This window comes from Fonsecaea monophora, assembly GCF_001642475.1.
Source record: "Fonsecaea monophora strain CBS 269.37 chromosome Unknown Scaff38, whole genome shotgun sequence".
Classification (NCBI taxonomy): domain Eukaryota; kingdom Fungi; phylum Ascomycota; class Eurotiomycetes; order Chaetothyriales; family Herpotrichiellaceae; genus Fonsecaea; species Fonsecaea monophora.
This window is the reverse complement of record NW_019173969.1, coordinates 15,600-33,187: the sequence shown is the minus strand read 5'-3', so window position 1 is coordinate 33,187 and position 17,588 is coordinate 15,600. Positions and strand designations below refer to the sequence as shown.

The following is a 17,588-nucleotide window of genomic DNA, read 5'->3' as shown; positions in this document are numbered from 1 at the left end:
TTGGCTGTCGGCTACTCCCGTGCCAAGCAGAAGCTTGTGTCATCAGGGTCTTCTGAAAGTAGTCATCCTGCTCCGTTTCTCTCCAACCCTAGGAATACACAATACAGTGGCAAGCCATTTGTGATGAGTACGAAATTGCTATACTTACTCGGTCTCTGAGTTGCAATTTTCACACATTCCGTTCCTCAGGTGGTCGGTATGGGACTTCGAGAATCTCAAAAATCCGCCTCTCGTCATGTCCCTCGAGCAATGTCCCATCATTGACTCGCTGCCGTCCACGCCCCCTCATGACGTCTTTGAACAGTCCGTGTTGGTTCAATCTCATCTGTTTTTTACTTGCAAGTAATCTGATACTCCGGTTGAACAGATCATTCCCTGTGAAATAGAGCAATGCTGCTCCAAGTTCCGTCCAAGGCACAAAGAGGAAGTCGATTCGGCGCCAAACATCACATCCCGGTAAGGCAGATGCTCCATGCCACTTCGACGAATCATCACTTGAGGAATGACCGCCAGCAAGTGCCACTTTCAGGAAACCTTGCGCCATCAATCCAGGAATCACAGTTTCTAGCATCAGTGTGCGAATATGGCTAATCCCGGCCTCGGGCATCTGCAGAAGCTGTTAGCCTCAGCTTGCCTGGGACACAAAATGATCCTGCGAGCAGAAACTTACAAAGATGATGCAGTCGATATCTCCGGAATCTTTGCTGCCTCGTCTATACGAGCCCCCTATGATCAGCTGAAACTTTGGATCCGCAGACTTGAGAGCCGTCTCCACGATTGCAGCGTGTTGCTCGACCTCGCTTCGAGGAATTCTCTGTTGGAAATCACTGTAGTGCTCGATACCCAGGCGTTGATTTGCAGTCAGCTCAGCTTTTCGATAGACATCTTCCAGGGATCGATGACCTTGAGCGAGCCACCTCTTTGCGGTTGTCTCTCCGGCTCCATAAACTCCCATGAACAGCTTAATAATCTGATTTCTCGGATCGTTCTTAGCATACTCGAGCCGTCTATAACTTCCGGTAGAAACAATCTCTTCGATTTGCGCTGCAATACTCTCGCCGATACCGATTGCACGAGCTTCGGAAACCGTTCGAATCTTCTGATCTTGCCTACGAAGTTTTCCGACAGCTTGCCGGAAGGCCTTGGTCCGCCATTGATCGCCTGATTGGTCATAAGAGGTTGCCATTTCTTGTAGCTTCGATATGGTGTCAGCATTCGGATTTTCGGTGCGGGTTGTCCCAGTGTTGCTTTCTAAGCACGAGAAACGGGCAGTCTTCGTTTGGGCTCTGTTTTCGGGGTCTTTTCCATGCAGGGTGCCTCGACGTTTCGGTCCATCATCATTCCCAGAGTCCTCACCAGGGTCAGAGTGCAATTCCGCACCATTTTGGACATCTTTTATCGCAATAGCAAGGGCATCCTCAGCAATTTTCCTTCCAGCTTTTGAGTTTAAGTCCTTGGTTTCGGCGTCAGACCTCCTCTGAAGGTTAGTGCTCCCCGTTGATTCGTTCGTAATCTGACGCGATCTATCAACCCTAGGGCTGAAAGTAGTCACCCTGTTGTCCATGACAGGTGGAGCAAGACAACGGCTTGAGTCGGTGATAGTTTCCATGCCTGCTACCTTGAAGCGATTCCAATGCGTTCCGATGAGAAATCCAGAAGCCCAGCTTTCCAAAAGCCACCTCTGGCGCAAAATCACTGGGCCTTTCTAATGATACTGTCAGCAGCGCAATCACGACTTGAAGGGGCCACAAACCGGTATCTGCCTGCCGGGCAAGCATTTGGCCACACCTATCATATCCAAGTCATCTTGAGCAACGATGATATGTGTGACTTCCTCATCGAGCTCATGTGCCCACTGAGCACCAAACCGGATAGATTGGTGTATTCGAATGCGGGTTAGAGGGTCATCGTCATTGTTGGGCACGAAAACTGCACGATGCGTTAGCCAACTACAATAAGAGCTGCTTCTAGTAGACATTTGAAAATACAGAACACAAGCCCTTTGAAGATCTGCCTATTAAGAGGCATGTACCCCATCGTAGTTCGCTTTGGTAGAGGTTTCAATTTGGGCAAGCCCAATCCTTTCATTCGTGCTTCTAAATTTGAAAGATCTGTCACGTTTCTGTTCGTCCGGGAAGGGTTCTTCTGAGGTAGATTCGGTGCAGCGTGCGCCTTGGGGGGAGAAGGTTGCCGCGCTGACCTTTGCTCCAGATTTAGGCTTGTTTGTGACAACTTCCTCTTCCGCAACTGTCTCTCCGAGACATTGATCTTCGAAGTTGGCTCGGCCCCCTGTGCTTTGGCTTTTTGCGCCAGGGGAGGTCGCAAATGGGGCTGCTCTGACACATTTGGTTTCTTTACGCTTTCCTCATCGTCAAGACTGTCGAGTCGATAAAGATCTTTGAAGAACTGATCTTTCTCTTTCTTCTCCTCGGAGGACAACATCGGTAAAATGGGTCGAAGGTGGCATGGATTCGTCTGTCGTGGGTGCAGGTTATGTTTATATACATGGCCGCATGCAGAATAAGAAGTGAAAAGGTAATAACTTCACAGGTGAAAGGGTGATAAAGGACGCACAGGCAAATCAAGGCGGGGGTGAAGTGGGACAGCCCTTTGTTAATTACCCTTCACCACTGGACACGATAGTGACGCGCTGTCACATGATGCCAAGCCAACTCATTTGCACAGAAGCATAGTCGAGTTGTAGCTCAATGTCGACATAGATCCGTCCTCGGATGTCCAAATAGTAGTTTCGGGTGCTCTGAGAGGGAAAGTAGAGACTGACCATCAGAGATTCGCACAATGAGTCGCAAAGACGTCCTCAGTCTTTTCATCTCTCTCACACTGCGCCCTCACAGCCGTTGCCCTTGTCGACTTCGGAGTTTGTCTCGCAGAGCCTCAACTTCGCATTCGCCTATACCGGAGAAGGCACGAGTCGAGATCAAGAAGCCAACGATTCCCCTTCATGTCGGTCTGGACCGAAACCCTGAAAATCTTTCTGCCATCTCAAAGATCCCAATCCCACGAGGAGTGACGGGCGAGAAATTCACCCCTTCGGTCCTCTCCCGCCCGCTTGGTCTTGAGCACCCCCCACGACCTGGTCAAAACAGTCCTGTCGACAATCGCACCCTCCGAGAAAGACACGAAGATTTCACAAGTTACGAGAAGGCTCTCGAGCGGCGGCGGGTTTACCTGCGGACGTTCTTCCGCCCTTATTTTCAAGAATGGCGACGAGTTGATCATTTTAAAGGAAAGAGTTTTGTGTCTAACCCTCGACTATTCAAACGTGAAAAGGCACTCTATTTTCCCAATATTTGGGGTCAAACGCTTGCCGCGGAAGGCGATGGGCCTCAAGGAGGACGGGACACAACTCCCGTGCTTATGGGAAAGATTTCTATCATAGCAATGCAGTCAGGCCATTGGGCTGAGGAACAGGTTGACACATTCATCAGCGTTAAGAGCAACCCGGAATTGAACAGAATAATTCAAGAAAACAAGAACCGTCTCCAGCGAGTGGATATCAATCTGCAGGGCGACTGGGTTCGTGCTCTGCTTGTGAAGATGTTTAGTGGAAGGTTGAGAAAAACCGTACCAGAAGAACGCTGGAACAAGTACTTTATGATCAAATTACCTCGGGATATTCGTCGCGGTCTTAATGACGAAGTGCGCGATGCCATTGGTCTACTCAATTCTCAAGTCGGGTACGTCTATCTGGTGGACTCGAGCTGTAAGATTCGATGGGCAGGGAGTGGTCATGCGTGGGAAGGTGAGGTGGAAGGGTTGAATGCGGCAGTTCAGAGACTGCTTCAAGAAGAACAAAATCTGGGACAGACATCCTCCCAGACCATATCCGCTCGCCCCAAACCCGTTGCTACCAAACCAAAAGCCTCAGTGCCTCAAATCGAAAGGTCGACCGCTATTATGAACAAGCGCAATGCAATACCCGCAGCCAGCACAGCCTGATCCCAATCCCAAAGAAGTCGGCAAAGCTCCTTGATGCATCACATCAACCATACAAAACATGCGTTATTGCTCACAGTTTTCTGGTTTCGCCCTAAATTACGAACAAGAGAATCAGCATTTGCGATGTATCATGGGAAGTGCACTTATTGCGCAGGTCGACTTCACAGGAGCGAAACTTACCCGCACCTTGGACACGGCTGGTCTGCCTCTGCCCCGTCGAGGATCTCATGCTGAACTTTGCATTTCGCCAGATCGATCACTTTCACACCGCCAGATCCTAACGGAAATTTCTTCTTGGGATTTGACGCTTTGTCGCACATGGAGTGAACATAGTATGGTGCTGGCCTTGATGTGCCGGGACAGCAGCTAAAGTGGTAGGTATAGTATATGCACATATCGTCAGAAAAGCCCGACCCGCAATTGGTGATACGGAAGAAGAGATTTGGGAAGCACTGAAGATGGTTTCGGTGCTTTTCGGATGTGCAGAGGTTGAGATGATTATAAGAATGGCGAGAAGTCGGGTCGGAGGAAGGGGCAGTCAAGCAGACACCGGAAGACTGACAACACCTCTTGCAGTTATGGCACTGTGCCTTCGGCTTATGCTTGCAAAAGATGGCTTCGCTCGGTGTAGTCGTCTGGGATTTGGAAGGCCGATATCCGGCGCGATGGCGATTCTGGAAATGACTCTTCTACTGAGAAGAACAGGAGAGATTGACATTCCATATCCTTAAAGGCGACGGTTTGCCTTCGCCGTTGAGACAGGGTTTGCGCGTTGACTTTGTCTCACAGATTTTGGAGCATGCCTATACCCGTCGTTCTTTCAGGGGAGGCCGCAAATGCAAATGCAGAATTGAAGAAGCGGGTTCTGGCAAGGACGTTTGCAGCCGCGATTGTTGCCTGCCGTCTTTGTCCCTTTTTTTCTTTCTCCTTGGTCCCTTTGTTATGACGTTGAAGGTGGACCCGGCCCAGACCACACAATGGAGAATGGCTCTCTGCACGCAGGGAGTAAGTATGTATTATTCCTAACAAACCGGTGGACAGAAAAGTGGAATCAGTATATCGTGATGTCAACGGAGTTATTGCCCGCAACAAGTCGAGGGAAAGAATAGTATATGGTGGGGAAAACTCGAGAGGGTTTTGCGAGCCAGAGGCGAACAAAGAAGGGTCCAATATCGCAGAATCGGACAAGGCTAATATCTCGTATTCTCTTTTCCCAAGGGGCCAAGATGGGGAAAAGAATCGAGCGAGAACGGGGGGTGTTGTGTGGAATAGATTGGTAAGGAAGGGCGGAATGGATGTTCTAAAAATGATGGGAGAGATGGGATACTATAGCCCCCCAAGTCCAGTTCTCACTCGGAAAAGGGTTGTAATGTAATATGACCTTCTTTCTTGTCAAGCCTAGCCAATCGCCAAAAGATTTCTCCACTACTACTAATACAAGGGTCATGGAATGAGTTTTTGACGAGGGGAAAGAAAAAAAAGCCCTCAGATCTTTAAAGTCACATATGAGAGAGAGAGAGGGCGTGGGAGGGGGATGGGAGAAGAGAAAAATCTTGTTCCAAGTCCCAAGGATTTCGCCTCCTCGCCTTGTTTTTTTTATTCTGCTTGTTCCAGCAAAGCATTATTATCAGAAGTACCGTTCATACAAGTACTGCGTACTGGGTAGATATTTCTGGGCTTTGTCCCCTCTCTCAGACACTCTCCTCTCCTCTACTCTTTGGGTAATTTCCTTGTGCTTTTCTCGCTCGCTGGAGGGGAAGTCATTCTGCTAAATGCATGACTTGAGTTCCTGCAGGAGGAAATGAATGGCTCGCATACAGGAAGACGACGACTGAGTAGTTAGGAGCCTTTGGTTGGTACGAGTATTGCTCAGGGAGATGGAATGTCATCCCCCGGCCGGGCCCTTCCCACCCAATGGGCCAATGGATAACGGCTTGATGGCTAGCTGGCTGCAGGGACGTTTCTAAAGCTCATGCATGTATTCCATTGCAAGTACGAGTACACATGGCACCCAGTTCAGAAACTCCGCCAGTCGTTGAGCCGTGCATGGTGAGTGAGGGTCGTGGGAACGAGGAACGAGGACACCGGTTATCGCGGACAACAAGAGCGGGAAATCGGAAGAGCGGGATTTTTTTTGCCTCATACCTCCTCCCACATCATGGTGAGTGTGGTGGGAAGAACAGAATAAGGGACAGGTGGGTTAGTCCGTGTGTCTTGACCATGCATAAGTATAGTTTGGGTATGGACACACATGTATGTAGGTATGTCATTCCTTGCCAATAAGTTACATTCGCCGCAAACGACGTTCCGAGTCTCCTCTCTCGTCCTCTCTGTTTGTTGGGCAGGGGAAAGAGCGGGAGTACCTCGTAGTATCTATTACCACTACCACCCACGTTACAAACCCAAAAAAGCTTGACGGGGAATTCCTTTTCATTCCCACCGTACTCTCTTCGTCTTTTTGTCTTGCGTCTCTACTTCACGTGGAAGGTTTTCAGATCAGCCGGAATGTTTAACCTCTCCTCTCCCCTCCCGTCCCTGACAAGTGTGACATCTGCCAATGCTCTTACCAAGTACCAAGCGCAGATAATAAGCCCTTTCATCTGACGAGAGCTGGGCTTGGTTGTTTTTTCCCTTTTTCTCCCTCAACAGATCAGCTCTCACTCACTCGGAACCCCGAACCTTATCCCAGAAGGGGGTGCGTTTCGGAATGGCCCATGATTCCATCGTATCTTCCCAGTTTGGCGGGATCGAGTCATTACAAGTATGGATTGGGAAAAAGCAGCCCTCCATCGATTGCATGGGCGCCATTGTCCCTCGTTCAGGCAAAGAATGATTACTTTTTAGTGCGGAAAGGACCACCAACACCCGCTCGATCTAGCATCCGTTTGTTCGTTTGTACCTCGTATAAGAAATGTCGCATGCCCGTCCTCTGATTTGTGCGGGAAGTGGCCGGGAAACCAAAAAGTGAGAAAACACGAGCGAGCAACGCGAGCCGATAGCCGTGTGCGCCCCTCCCCAAAGTCCAAAAAAAGTAAATCACAATGTCCTCCTTCAGGGCGGTTTGGGTGTCAAGAGGGAAGCGGTCATGAGTAATAACCCGTATAGGTACTCGGAAAACAGCGTCCAGAATAGTGAATATGGTACCACTAAACGAGCGGAACGCATTGACGATTAAAAAAAAAAAAATTAGTCGTCGAGATCTATTACGACGATGCGTACGGATAGATGCCTCATAGTCTCTACGCTCCACTTCCAGGAATTCACACGATACCATGCCCACGCACAGCATGAGGTTTGTGTTTCATATGAACGAACATGCCTTGTCTTGACCTCATGTGAAAAGAGGAAACTTCCGTATACAACATACCCAAGAAGAAGAGGGGGACGGGAACAGGGGAACCACCGTCGTCATCATTAATCCATTGTTGGGAATTGATTCTTGGGGAATAACGGAGATGGACGAGACGGACGCTAGTTGACAGACAGTACATATGTAGGGACAAGAAAAGTCCCAAGGGCTTAGTTAATTAGGGCACGGTAAGGAAAAATCGAAGTGGGAAAACAAGACTCAGACCAAGGAGATAGGGATTTTCGTTCAAGGAGGGTATATTGCCCCGGGGCGCCAAAACCTCTTTCCTTCCAGCGTCGCATCCCGGAGTGACGATCAATAGCAAGCACTTCCAAAGAACTAGAACTTCATTGGGATGTCAGTAGCCGACTGGCCGATTTGGCTACTTTCAGGTACATAAAACATAGGGACGAAGTGCGTTGCGAGTTACGACAAGAGCTAAGCGATGGGCGATGGGTGACGGGCGCCGTGTTAGCCGACCAAGTACTTGGGTATTGAGGTAGTAGTAATTGATGGATGGATGGCCAAGGCTGAGAATCTCAGGGTGAAAAAGAAAAAGTTGGTGGGAGAGCAACCCACCTCCCAATTCGGGTTGGCATCATTCGAGCATTAATATTACCGAGTCAATATCTGCCGACTCCCCATCTCCATCCACTCTCAGAAGACACTCAGACACTCTGCCAACCTCTGGGCGGTCTCTTGCTCGCGCCTGTCTATAGAAAAGGTATTGATCGAATCACTTAATGCATTCATACAGTGTGCTAAGCGGCCGATAAATTGCGATTCAAAAGCCTTGGGTCGAGACGAGCATTCTTACATATGTTCTACAGCTTATGCGCCATGCCTCGAAACTAGATCGGCCAATCCACATCCAGCACCTATAAATTGAATAGTCCTCGATAAAATGTGTCGCTTGCTCTGCTCACCAACCAACTTCATGACAATATGTTATCAGCACATGATGAAACCCTTCCAAAGTAACGCCTAAACTTTACAGTCTTCCATATCATATCAGATGTTTGCGATCCCCCATTGATCAGAGTTCTGCTCCGAACAGAAGCTGCTACAGAAGGCGAGCCACCTCCTTTTGATGTGTTTTCTCTCAGCGGCGTTATCATGTCATGTGCGATTCGCACTCTCTCGGGATTTTTGTGCTTGGTTTGAGTGAGTTTGTGCAGAATTTCTTCAGCCACTTTCCAACCCCGACGCTCCACTGGCTGCATCTTCCCTTCACTTTTCCAGGTTCGGACCCTGCTCGACAGACTCTCTCCTGAAACACTTCAAGGTTCAGCCACTCTGGAGAAGTAGCCTCATAGGAATCTCTGCCGACAACGTGGGCAGCAGGGACATCTCGGTGTGCCGACGAAAGAAGTGGAGGGAGAGTCGAAGCGTAAGTATGGAATCCTCAGCACCTGGAAGAGGTTGCTGCCACTCAAGGTACGGCCTCGAATACTGGCCTGTAGTGGTGCCCTCTCGATCGTGTGCGATCAACTGAAGTAGAGCAGCATCAGAAAACAAAATGCGATGAAACTCCCCAGAATAATGCCATCTCTCCGCCTTTTGGACCCGATCCTCTGGATCAAACCGTTCACACCAGGGATTTGAGCCGCGGCGCTGGTAATCCGTCGGTTGATGCTGGCCAGAGTCTCTCTCTGAATCCCGAAACTCTCGTTGATGGCATATGCTTGGGACAAAACGCCGTCAATGACATTATGACTCTGGTCCAATCGGGCCCGCTCTTGGAGCATGTATTCGGCTTCGGCCTCAGCTGGGTTAGACGACCGGAATGCGTCGATGTCAGAGCGTACGTTTGCGAGGAGATGCTGGCGGTCACGAGCTTCGGATATGGAGCCTTTAAGGCGACGGAGTTCCTGGCGGTGTTCACTGAGGACTTCACGGTGGCGGGAGAGATTGTTCTGCTTCAGACTCGATGTGCTCAGGGCGCTTTCGGAGTCGAGGAGTCGAGCGAGTTGCGAGACCAGTCCTTCACGCTATACGTGGGAGAATATTAGATTGTGTAATTGGCACCCTCAATGATCAACCGTCGGCTCCCACCTTTTCTAGCAGCTCCTGTATTTCCGCTTCGTTCCTTTGTTCCTCGTCTGACGGCTTGGGAGGGAGATTAGGGGTGGACGCATATTGTGAATAAGTGTGGAATAGGGCTTCAGTCTGCCAGAGAGTAAATTAGTCACATGGGAGCATTCCTTAGGCGGTACAGCCAACGTACCTGGCTTTCCAGTGTCCGGATCTGTTGACGTAGTTGCGCCCATCCCGTAGTAGTTGCCATCGCAAGAGTCGCTCGCCGAAGTGACGTGGAAGAACGTCTGGGCAGTCGTCTATAAGAGCGAGGTCATCACTGAATTCATCGTCCCAATATGGTTCATCGAGTACAGTCTTCGACCCGGATTGACAATTGGTCTCGTGGCTGGAGGAGAGTCGGTGGTCAAAGTTCCCACCTTGTCCTAACGACGACGCAGCCGCGGAAGCATGGGGCGTGAGCGGAACTTACCGTAGCCGGTTAGGCGCATCTCGCAGGTTGATCACGTGCAAAATAAATCTTGGCAGAAATCGGGGCTTGCACACAACAATTTTCCCTAGACTGCGACCGACCGACCGAACCGTCAACGACATCCAAATCTACAAACTCTTCTCAACGAACCTCGACATCGACAAGTTTCTACTAACCAGCCAAGATGGTTTGTGAACCCTTCGACTAACCTAGCCACAAAACCAATGCTGATAAGTTACACTACAGTCGACCAACGCCAAAGTCAAGCCCGGCCAGCTCTGGGGCAAGTCCAAGGACGACCTGAAGAAACAACTCGACGAGCTCAAGACCGAGCTGGGGCAATTGCGCGTGCAGAAGATCGCCGGCGGCGCTTCATCAAAATTGACAAGAATGTATGTTCTACAAACCACCGATTGGAAATGAAGAAGACGGCGTTGGATTGAATTCCCCCCTTCCCTTCTCGATCTACAAAAGTTTTTTACATGGGCGAGAGGCGAGCACAGTGCTGATATCCCCGGGTTTTGATAGACATGACCTCCGCAAATCTATCGCCCGCGTCCTGACCGTCATCAACGCAAACCAACGCCACCAGCTTCGCCTGTTCTACGCCAAGAAGAAGTACCTGCCCCTCGACCTGCGACCCAAGTTGACCCGCTCCATCCGCCGCCGGCTCTCGAAAAAGGACGCCAGCAGGGTCACAGAGAAACAGAAGAAGAGACTGACGCACTTCCCCGCGAGGAAGTATGCTGTGAAGGCCGAGTAAAATGGTGTCTCGGGCAAAGGACAGAGGTGTGTTTCAAAGGTTTACGCGTGAAAAAATAAACCATTGAGGTTGATGGATGAGTCGCTGGGGGAAAAACAAGTGATGGTGGTTAGTGGTTCCGAAGACTTTTGTGAGGTGGAGGATGCTTTCCCCAGCTCTAGAATTATGAGCTTCAGCTTGAGCAGTCCATGACTGTAAGACACAACGAAATGGCGGGTATGGCCTGTGTCATGCGGCGCTACGGGGACAAATGAGAAAACACGAACCCAAAATTTCATTGAAGACGGTTGCAAAACACTTCGATACGGCTTTGCTGATTTCGCCCAAGTACATGGGGTTCTGGAACTCCCCAAAATTCACCCTGCAGGCTTTTTGCGCTTCATTTGTGGACCGTATCCCAAGGCTTAAGCACCCAACTGCCATCGCAAACACATCTCATAAGTAGCATAGCAACTTGCCGAGGCCACTCCCTAGGTGGCACATTGACGACGTCCTCACTATAACTCCCACATCTCAAGCATTTCCTAATCATGAGTTGCCCTGTGCCGCCGGGCTCTGCCACGCCCTTGAGAATTGGTCTCTTCCGATGCACATCATAGATGACCTCCTTCCTATCGGGGTCTTCATCAGTGCTTCGTCGACCCAGGATGTCGTTGTTCAAAAAGATGTACTCCAAATCGACATGGTCGATAAACAGCTTAACTCGGTCGATCAGCATCTTGGCTCGCAGTCCCTGAGCACTGTTGAAGAGTGTGTTAAGTAGCACCTTGATCGTCCCCTGGTACGACTCATGCACAATCCCCGTGGCCATCATCTCGAGCTGGCGTGCAGCTGTGGCGGCCATGTCCCTATCCACATCACCGACCGCCGACCATCTGTATTCGAGGAGCGCCTCCATGGCTTGAAATGATAGTCCTTTTCCCGACGTCTGCTGTTGAATACATTGGAGAACTTGCAAGTGATGATTAGATTTTGGTTCTGTGTTCTTCGCGTACGCCCTGACAGCTCTGACGAAGGCAATCAAGAAAATTCGGGAAGGGTGGCAGTTCAACAGCAGCGCAACCAGACCCTGACTCCCATCGCCTAGAGAGTCGCCCGCTCTGCCGGGATCTTTCTCATCAAACATTTCAGGGTTTGTCTCCCGATCGCCTACCTCTAAAATGGTGCTGATGATAAACCTCATCAGCGACAAACCCCACCGGAGATTCGAGCAGAGCAGGTCCGTCAGGTCTTGGCTCATGACGAGTTGGATATTCTGCACGTCCCTCATAGCCATGAAAAGCAGAGTTGCAGCCTGTCGGATATTGTTTACCAACCAAGCCCACTGTGCGCTGAGTGACCAACAACCATGTCTTCGATCAGTGGAGGCGATGGAGGGAAGCTGAGTACAGTTTGCCGCGAGACTTGCATGGTAAGACAGAACCCTTCCTATCACCGTCTTGTGGATAAACTTTTCGAGTTCCGAGCCCTCAGTCCTTTCGTTCACAAAGTCATTGTCTCGAAAGAGCGTGCGATAGGCAGTTGAAATTACAGTGGGGATGAGTTCGGTCGGAATGGACTGTGACACACACATCAGGATGTCATCGATGGTAGCATTCGACCAGCATGCTCGTGCAAAGGTCAGGTTTAGGGATGCAAGAGCCACGTCAACATTTGGATCCAGCGGCTGTAGTGACTGTGGCTGTCCTAGTTGGTATTCCATGGCAACAAGTTGTGTTTTGCCCTCTGGTGTCAGATCTGCTCTCAAGCATGCATTGGGGGAGAAAGTTGGTGTGAGAATCACTTGAGCGTAGGGATATGCAAATCCAGATTGAGACATGGATGTGGTTTCCTGTGCCAAACCGGCATAGGACATGGGCGATAAGTCCTCCGAGCTCAAGAAATCAGTGCGGTTTTCCTGTGTTGTAACAACAAGCGCTTGGACACCATCCACATGATGAATGGTCGTAATGACCTGTTCTTCCTTATCGGGCAGCCTCTGGAGGGTATAAGAAGGCTTGGGTGCTGTCGTCCCCGGACCTATAGATGGCAGGGCATCAAATAGGGGATGTAACTTCTGTTCGACAGGAGCGACCGTCCACCTCTTGATCATGCTCGATACCAGGAAGCCTGAATCTGGTATGTTGACAGTTCTATTGACACCAGAAGAAATTGCGAGAATAGTGGGGGGGATCTGGACCGCTTTCTCGACATCCGAAGTGCGCACAATCTCTAGGTGGCTAAGTAACCAGGAATCCGGGTCGTATGTATCAGGCAGAGTGGGAGATCCGCAGGGCTGCGAAGAGACATTGCTTGAAACTGATTCAAGATTCAAAATCGGCAAGCTTTCCACAGATTGCTTAAGTTCGTTCCAGTCTATCGAGAGGAAGTAAACCGAGATGGTCTTTTTGAACGAGTGCAGAGTGATGAGCATCTTTCCTTCAACAGTGGGGGCAAAGCTGGCATGACTGTAGAGGATGTCGTCTGGCGGAGATAGTCGCTTGGTGACCTTGGAATACTGGCCATCACTTCTTTGAAAGCAAAGTGTGAAGAGCCCGTTGCGGTGAACGATTGCAACGGCACGATGCCAATAGGGGCCGAGTGGTTTAGCTCTGGCGTTAGCATGCTGCCACCGACTCTCACCCTTGAAAGCATGTGTGACGACATTTCTTGGTCTCTCCTGACGATCTTGATTTAGCCATGTCATCCCGACCGGTTGGGAGTACTCGTCGCCCTCGTCTAGAGCCCCTTGTCGAGCAAGAGTGAGGCGATTGATAGCGAGCAGAGAGTTGTGATAAATCCATATGCGGCCCTTGACATCGACCACTGCAAGTTCCCCTCCATTTGGGCTCCAAGCCAGGCTAGTGGCGTCTTCAAAGAGGGTAGTCAAGGAGTGTCTTTCATGGAGACCCCATGATTTTAATTCATAGTTGTATCGAATACACTCCAAATAGACAGTGGATCCATCATCGGATATGCTGGCAAGATGACCATGTCTCGACCACGCTGTACGTTCCAAACAGCCACAATACCACCGACGTGAGAGCTTGTCGAGGACAGCGGGATTTGGAGGGATGGCAACATTTGGGACGTTGTTGAGATCAGCGTTTGCATCGATCTGTTGGATCTGTTGCTGTAGGGAATTTTCGTCGAAGAAAGACTCCGACGCGAAATCGTCTGGTTGATCTTGATCCATCTGGTTCAATGTTTGACGATATTGGCGTACAACTTCGCAAGTTCATTTTACCAGTCCGACAACAAATAGTAGTCTGGCCATAAAATCACCGCATCCTTTCACAGGTGGTAGGTCTGAAGGTGAAATGTAAGGTTCAGCGCATCATCAGAACATGGTCCTCCCTAAAATTCGATACGAGTGAGTTGAGCGCAACTATACCAAAGAGTTGGATCGAGAGGGAATGCTAAGAGGGACACAGGCACAGAGGATGATGAAAGCCCTGTGTCGAGGAGTAATGAGAATTGGACACGAGGTTGTTTTCCCACGCGAAAGGCTGAAACGTGGGTGCAGCGCACAATGGGAATAATTGTCAAAGGTGGGCGAATCGGACACTGGGGTAGCAACCAGGCGGTGGGAGCAGGCCGCAGAAGCCGCCGAAGCAGCACGAGCTTCTCCCACTAGCCACTAGCCACAAGCCACAAAGGGCTTTCTGGGGTCCCTCTCTAGGCGGTAGCCGCGGTAACAGCACCGTTGGACCTTTACCCTTTACCCACCTGCATTCATGATGTTTGACTACCACTGCATACCAGGTCAATTTCGATCAATCATTGAGAACACCTTCTGATATACATCAATGGATTAGACAGACCCCAATCAATCCAGCTCTGAGACCCTGAGAGCTAGCTGTACTCGTTACCTACTTGTATGATCATGAGCTGTACCCTCGTACCTGTCCAGACTTAAAATCTAGTAGTCATGCCGCTCGCCCACAGCAAATCTGTCAGGCACTGATCGGCCCCCCAAAAGACCTGCCGGCCAATCACTGAAGGACTCCGCTGGCCCCGGCTCTCATTCCCCTTGCCCTTCCCGTTTGTTGTTGTGCAGCTGCAAGCAATCAAGTCAAACAGAGTTTAGGCCATCGTCCTGGGCGTCGGGCATCTGTCAGGTCCAGCATGCAAACAGCCAGGAGCCGCTGACGCTTGCTTCTCGTCTCTCCGCCCGTTTCTCCCGCTCGTTCGCTGTCCACTTCCCGGTTCAGTTTCGTCTCATCTGCACCCCCCTGCCAGCCTCATCATCCAACTCCCAAACTGCGCCTTCTCCATCGAGCCTCTCAGCTCATCTTCGCTCTTTTGCCATCTACGAGATATCCTTTCGAGTATTCACTCCTTCCGAACTCCAACATACCGGTTGCATTGTTTCGGACACAAAGGAAATAGTCAGTAGAGGGTCAGCCCAGACTGAAGAATCGCTCCTTCCTGAAGTCATGCGATAAAAATCGCTCGTTTACTCTACTAACACCACAACTCCCGATTCACCATGGACGTTGGGGACATTTCAGATCTCTCGTCCCCTTTGAGTTCGCCTCCCAGTTCACCTCTCACCTCCCCTCCAGATTCGCCAGAGTTACCTCCTGGCTTCCAGACTCTCACTCCACCTCCTTCACAGCATGCCGGTGACGAAATGCCGCGTCCACGAAAGCGCCGGAAAATCGAGCCAAAGATTCGCACTACTCAGTACTTGGATCTCACTTCAGATACTGCGCAGTCGGAGTACGATCGCTCAGAAGCTTTAGACACCCTTCTGAAGGCCTTGCGCAACCGAAGAAAGATCGTGGTGATTGCAGGGGCGGGTATATCTGTCTCAGCAGGGATTCCGGATTTCAGATCTTCCCACGGACTTTTCAGAAGCTTGAGAGGGGAACACAGATTGAAAAGCTCTGGGAAAATGCTCTTTGATGCCTCAGTCTACAAGGATGACCATTCAACCTCGAGTTTTCACGACATGGTTCGCAAGCTCTCCAAGATGTCAGCGAATGCCAAGCCAACCATCTTCCACCGTTTCCTAGCTAGACTCGCTGTCGAGGGACGGTTATTGCGACTCTATACACAAAATGTCGACTGTTTAGAGACCTCACTACCACCACTGGCTACTCAAGTTCCTCTCAACCACAAAGCGCCCTGGCCAAAGACCGTGCAACTTCATGGAGGTCTCGAGAAAATGATGTGTCAGAAATGCAGGCACATCTCCGATTTCCAAGCAAATTTGTTTGACGGAGCTGCTCCTCCACTTTGTCCTCAATGCGTTGCGGCAGACCGATTGAGAACTGCCCATGCAGGAAAAAGAAGCCACGGGGTTGGCAGATTACGGCCCAGAATTGTCCTCTATAATGAGCATAATCCTGATGACGAAGCGATTGGTGCAGTGACGACGGCAGATTTTCGTACGAGGCCAGATGCAGTCATTGTCGTCGGCACCAGCATGAAGATTCCGGCCGTGCGACGCATCGTCCATGAGATGTGCCAAATAGTCAGAGATCGGCGGGAAGGTACCACAGTGTGGATCAATCGCGATCCAGTACCTCCCGGAAGGGATCTCGAAAATTGTTGGGATCTTGTTGTCAAAGGTGACAGTGACGAAGTGGCACGATTGGCACGCTTAAAAGAATGGGATGATCCCAGCCAGGATGTCGCTGAGAATTACACAGAGGCAGATCTGGATAGAATCAAGTCCGACCAGGGCGAGATCCAGGTGGTCATACCTCCGGGTTCCAAGAAGGACGAAGGCCCAGTCGAAGTCTTGCTGCCGTCAGCAGACTTCCATGCGATAACCCCTCCACGAAGCCAGAATGGAGATGCGTCCTCGAGGACAAAAACAGAACCTGGGGTCACATCTATAACGTCTTCGCCGATCCGAATCAAACTCAACGTTACCGAGCGAAGTAAACAGGCGTCGGTCAGAAATGCAGCAAGTGCTGGCAGGTCCATCGCTGAATTGCTCCGTGGAAGGGAGAACAAAGACAAGCCTGTAAAATCCAAGACTTCGCAGAACAAGAAGCCCAAGGTCACCAAGATCAGGGCATCTACCAATCCCCAAAAACAGGGAGTCCTGTCTGGAAAGGTCACCAAACCGGTTGTCGCGATCAATAACGGAGCGTATAAAAAGACTTTACCCGTGCCTCTATCACCTCGACGCGATGCTAACGACACATTTATTCCAATGCACAAACCCGAGTTCTCAAGCGTGGAAGTGACTCCGGCGCCAGAAACGCCTCCCTCGACTTCGATGCGCGAAGAGTGGCGAAATGTTGAAACGGTATCTCCTACTGGGCGGATACCCTCGGACATGGTCAAGTTACTGAACTAGACCATCTGGAATCTCGTATATATCAATATACTTAATTGCCGAGCGCAATTCGTTGGCTTCAAGTCTCACTTATGGCGCTTGGAGCTGTATCATGCCTTATGGTTAAATGGATGGCATGAGGCCAGGATGGAAGGAAGTGCATGTATTGTCTATTATGGAGTTCGTCAACGGAAAACGGGTATCGAATGACTTTCTTTCTGTCAGGAATGATATCATTGCGCCATGTCGCAGAGCAGCAGTGGACACGCTGGCTTTTGATGGGAACAGGGACCGTCAGACATCAAGGGCATCAGACACCCTCACATCGGGGTACGAGGTACATCTATCATCTGCATTCAGACTTGCATCTTGACTTTTGCGAACCGACTCCCGAGAAACGGGACGAGGCTAGATCCAGCATTGGCCCAATAACAAGGTGTCACCAGGGAAATACATTGCATCAGGACAAATGGAGCAGGGAGCACATTTTATGTACAGACCATTTTCAGAAGGGGTTCACAGGGAAGTAACGGCTTCGAGCTGCTCACTGTGCTGCATTCTCCTTTTGAACTGTTCATGTTCGATCACACCTATCAAGTTTTTATTTCTCCATTCTCGTAAATGTACGCAGGGCGAAGGGCGAGAATCATGTCTTTTCTCGCTGCTAAAGCTTCATATTGTCCTTGTACGCATGTAAATCTCTCTGGGTCCTCGAGTCTCAAGTTCTTTT

General features: G+C 50.2%; 6 protein-coding genes across 6 annotated transcripts; 3 read left to right on the top strand and 3 right to left on the bottom strand.

Annotated features, from left to right (window-relative positions):
- Positions 1-169: 169 nt before the first annotated feature.
- On the bottom strand, positions 170-2,442 carry AYO21_05788 (hypothetical protein; the record flags this gene model as incomplete). The annotated part of the gene is made up of 4 exons (XM_022655755.1): positions 170-607; positions 671-1,705; positions 1,754-1,929; positions 1,989-2,442. 4 exons carry the CDS (start codon positions 2,440-2,442, stop codon positions 170-172), a joined length of 2,103 nt encoding a protein of 700 aa, XP_022511867.1.
- A 357-nt stretch (positions 2,443-2,799) lies between these two features.
- AYO21_05787 (hypothetical protein) lies at positions 2,800-3,960 on the top strand (the record flags this gene model as incomplete). The annotated part of the gene is made up of 1 exon (XM_022655754.1): positions 2,800-3,960. The coding sequence occupies one exon, from the start codon at positions 2,800-2,802 to the stop codon at positions 3,958-3,960; it is 1,161 nt and encodes a 386-aa protein (XP_022511866.1).
- A 4,836-nt stretch (positions 3,961-8,796) lies between these two features.
- On the bottom strand, positions 8,797-9,596 carry AYO21_05786 (hypothetical protein; the record flags this gene model as incomplete). Its single annotated transcript, XM_022655753.1, has 3 exons — positions 8,797-9,300; positions 9,365-9,478; positions 9,537-9,596. The coding sequence occupies 3 exons, from the start codon at positions 9,594-9,596 to the stop codon at positions 8,797-8,799; spliced, it is 678 nt and encodes a 225-aa protein (XP_022511865.1).
- A 406-nt stretch (positions 9,597-10,002) lies between these two features.
- Positions 10,003-10,581, top strand: AYO21_05785 (60S ribosomal protein L35; the record flags this gene model as incomplete). Its single annotated transcript, XM_022655752.1, has 3 exons — positions 10,003-10,005; positions 10,065-10,210; positions 10,293-10,581. 3 exons carry the CDS (start codon positions 10,003-10,005, stop codon positions 10,579-10,581), a joined length of 438 nt encoding a protein of 145 aa, XP_022511864.1.
- Positions 10,582-10,960: 379 nt separating this feature from the next.
- AYO21_05784 (hypothetical protein) lies at positions 10,961-13,756 on the bottom strand (the record flags this gene model as incomplete). Its single annotated transcript, XM_022655751.1, has 1 exon — positions 10,961-13,756. One exon carries the CDS (start codon positions 13,754-13,756, stop codon positions 10,961-10,963), a length of 2,796 nt encoding a protein of 931 aa, XP_022511863.1.
- Positions 13,757-15,052: 1,296 nt separating this feature from the next.
- Positions 15,053-16,879, top strand: AYO21_05783 (hypothetical protein; the record flags this gene model as incomplete). The annotated part of the gene is made up of 1 exon (XM_022655750.1): positions 15,053-16,879. The coding sequence occupies one exon, from the start codon at positions 15,053-15,055 to the stop codon at positions 16,877-16,879; it is 1,827 nt and encodes a 608-aa protein (XP_022511862.1).
- Between the last annotated feature and the right edge of the window lie 709 nt (positions 16,880-17,588).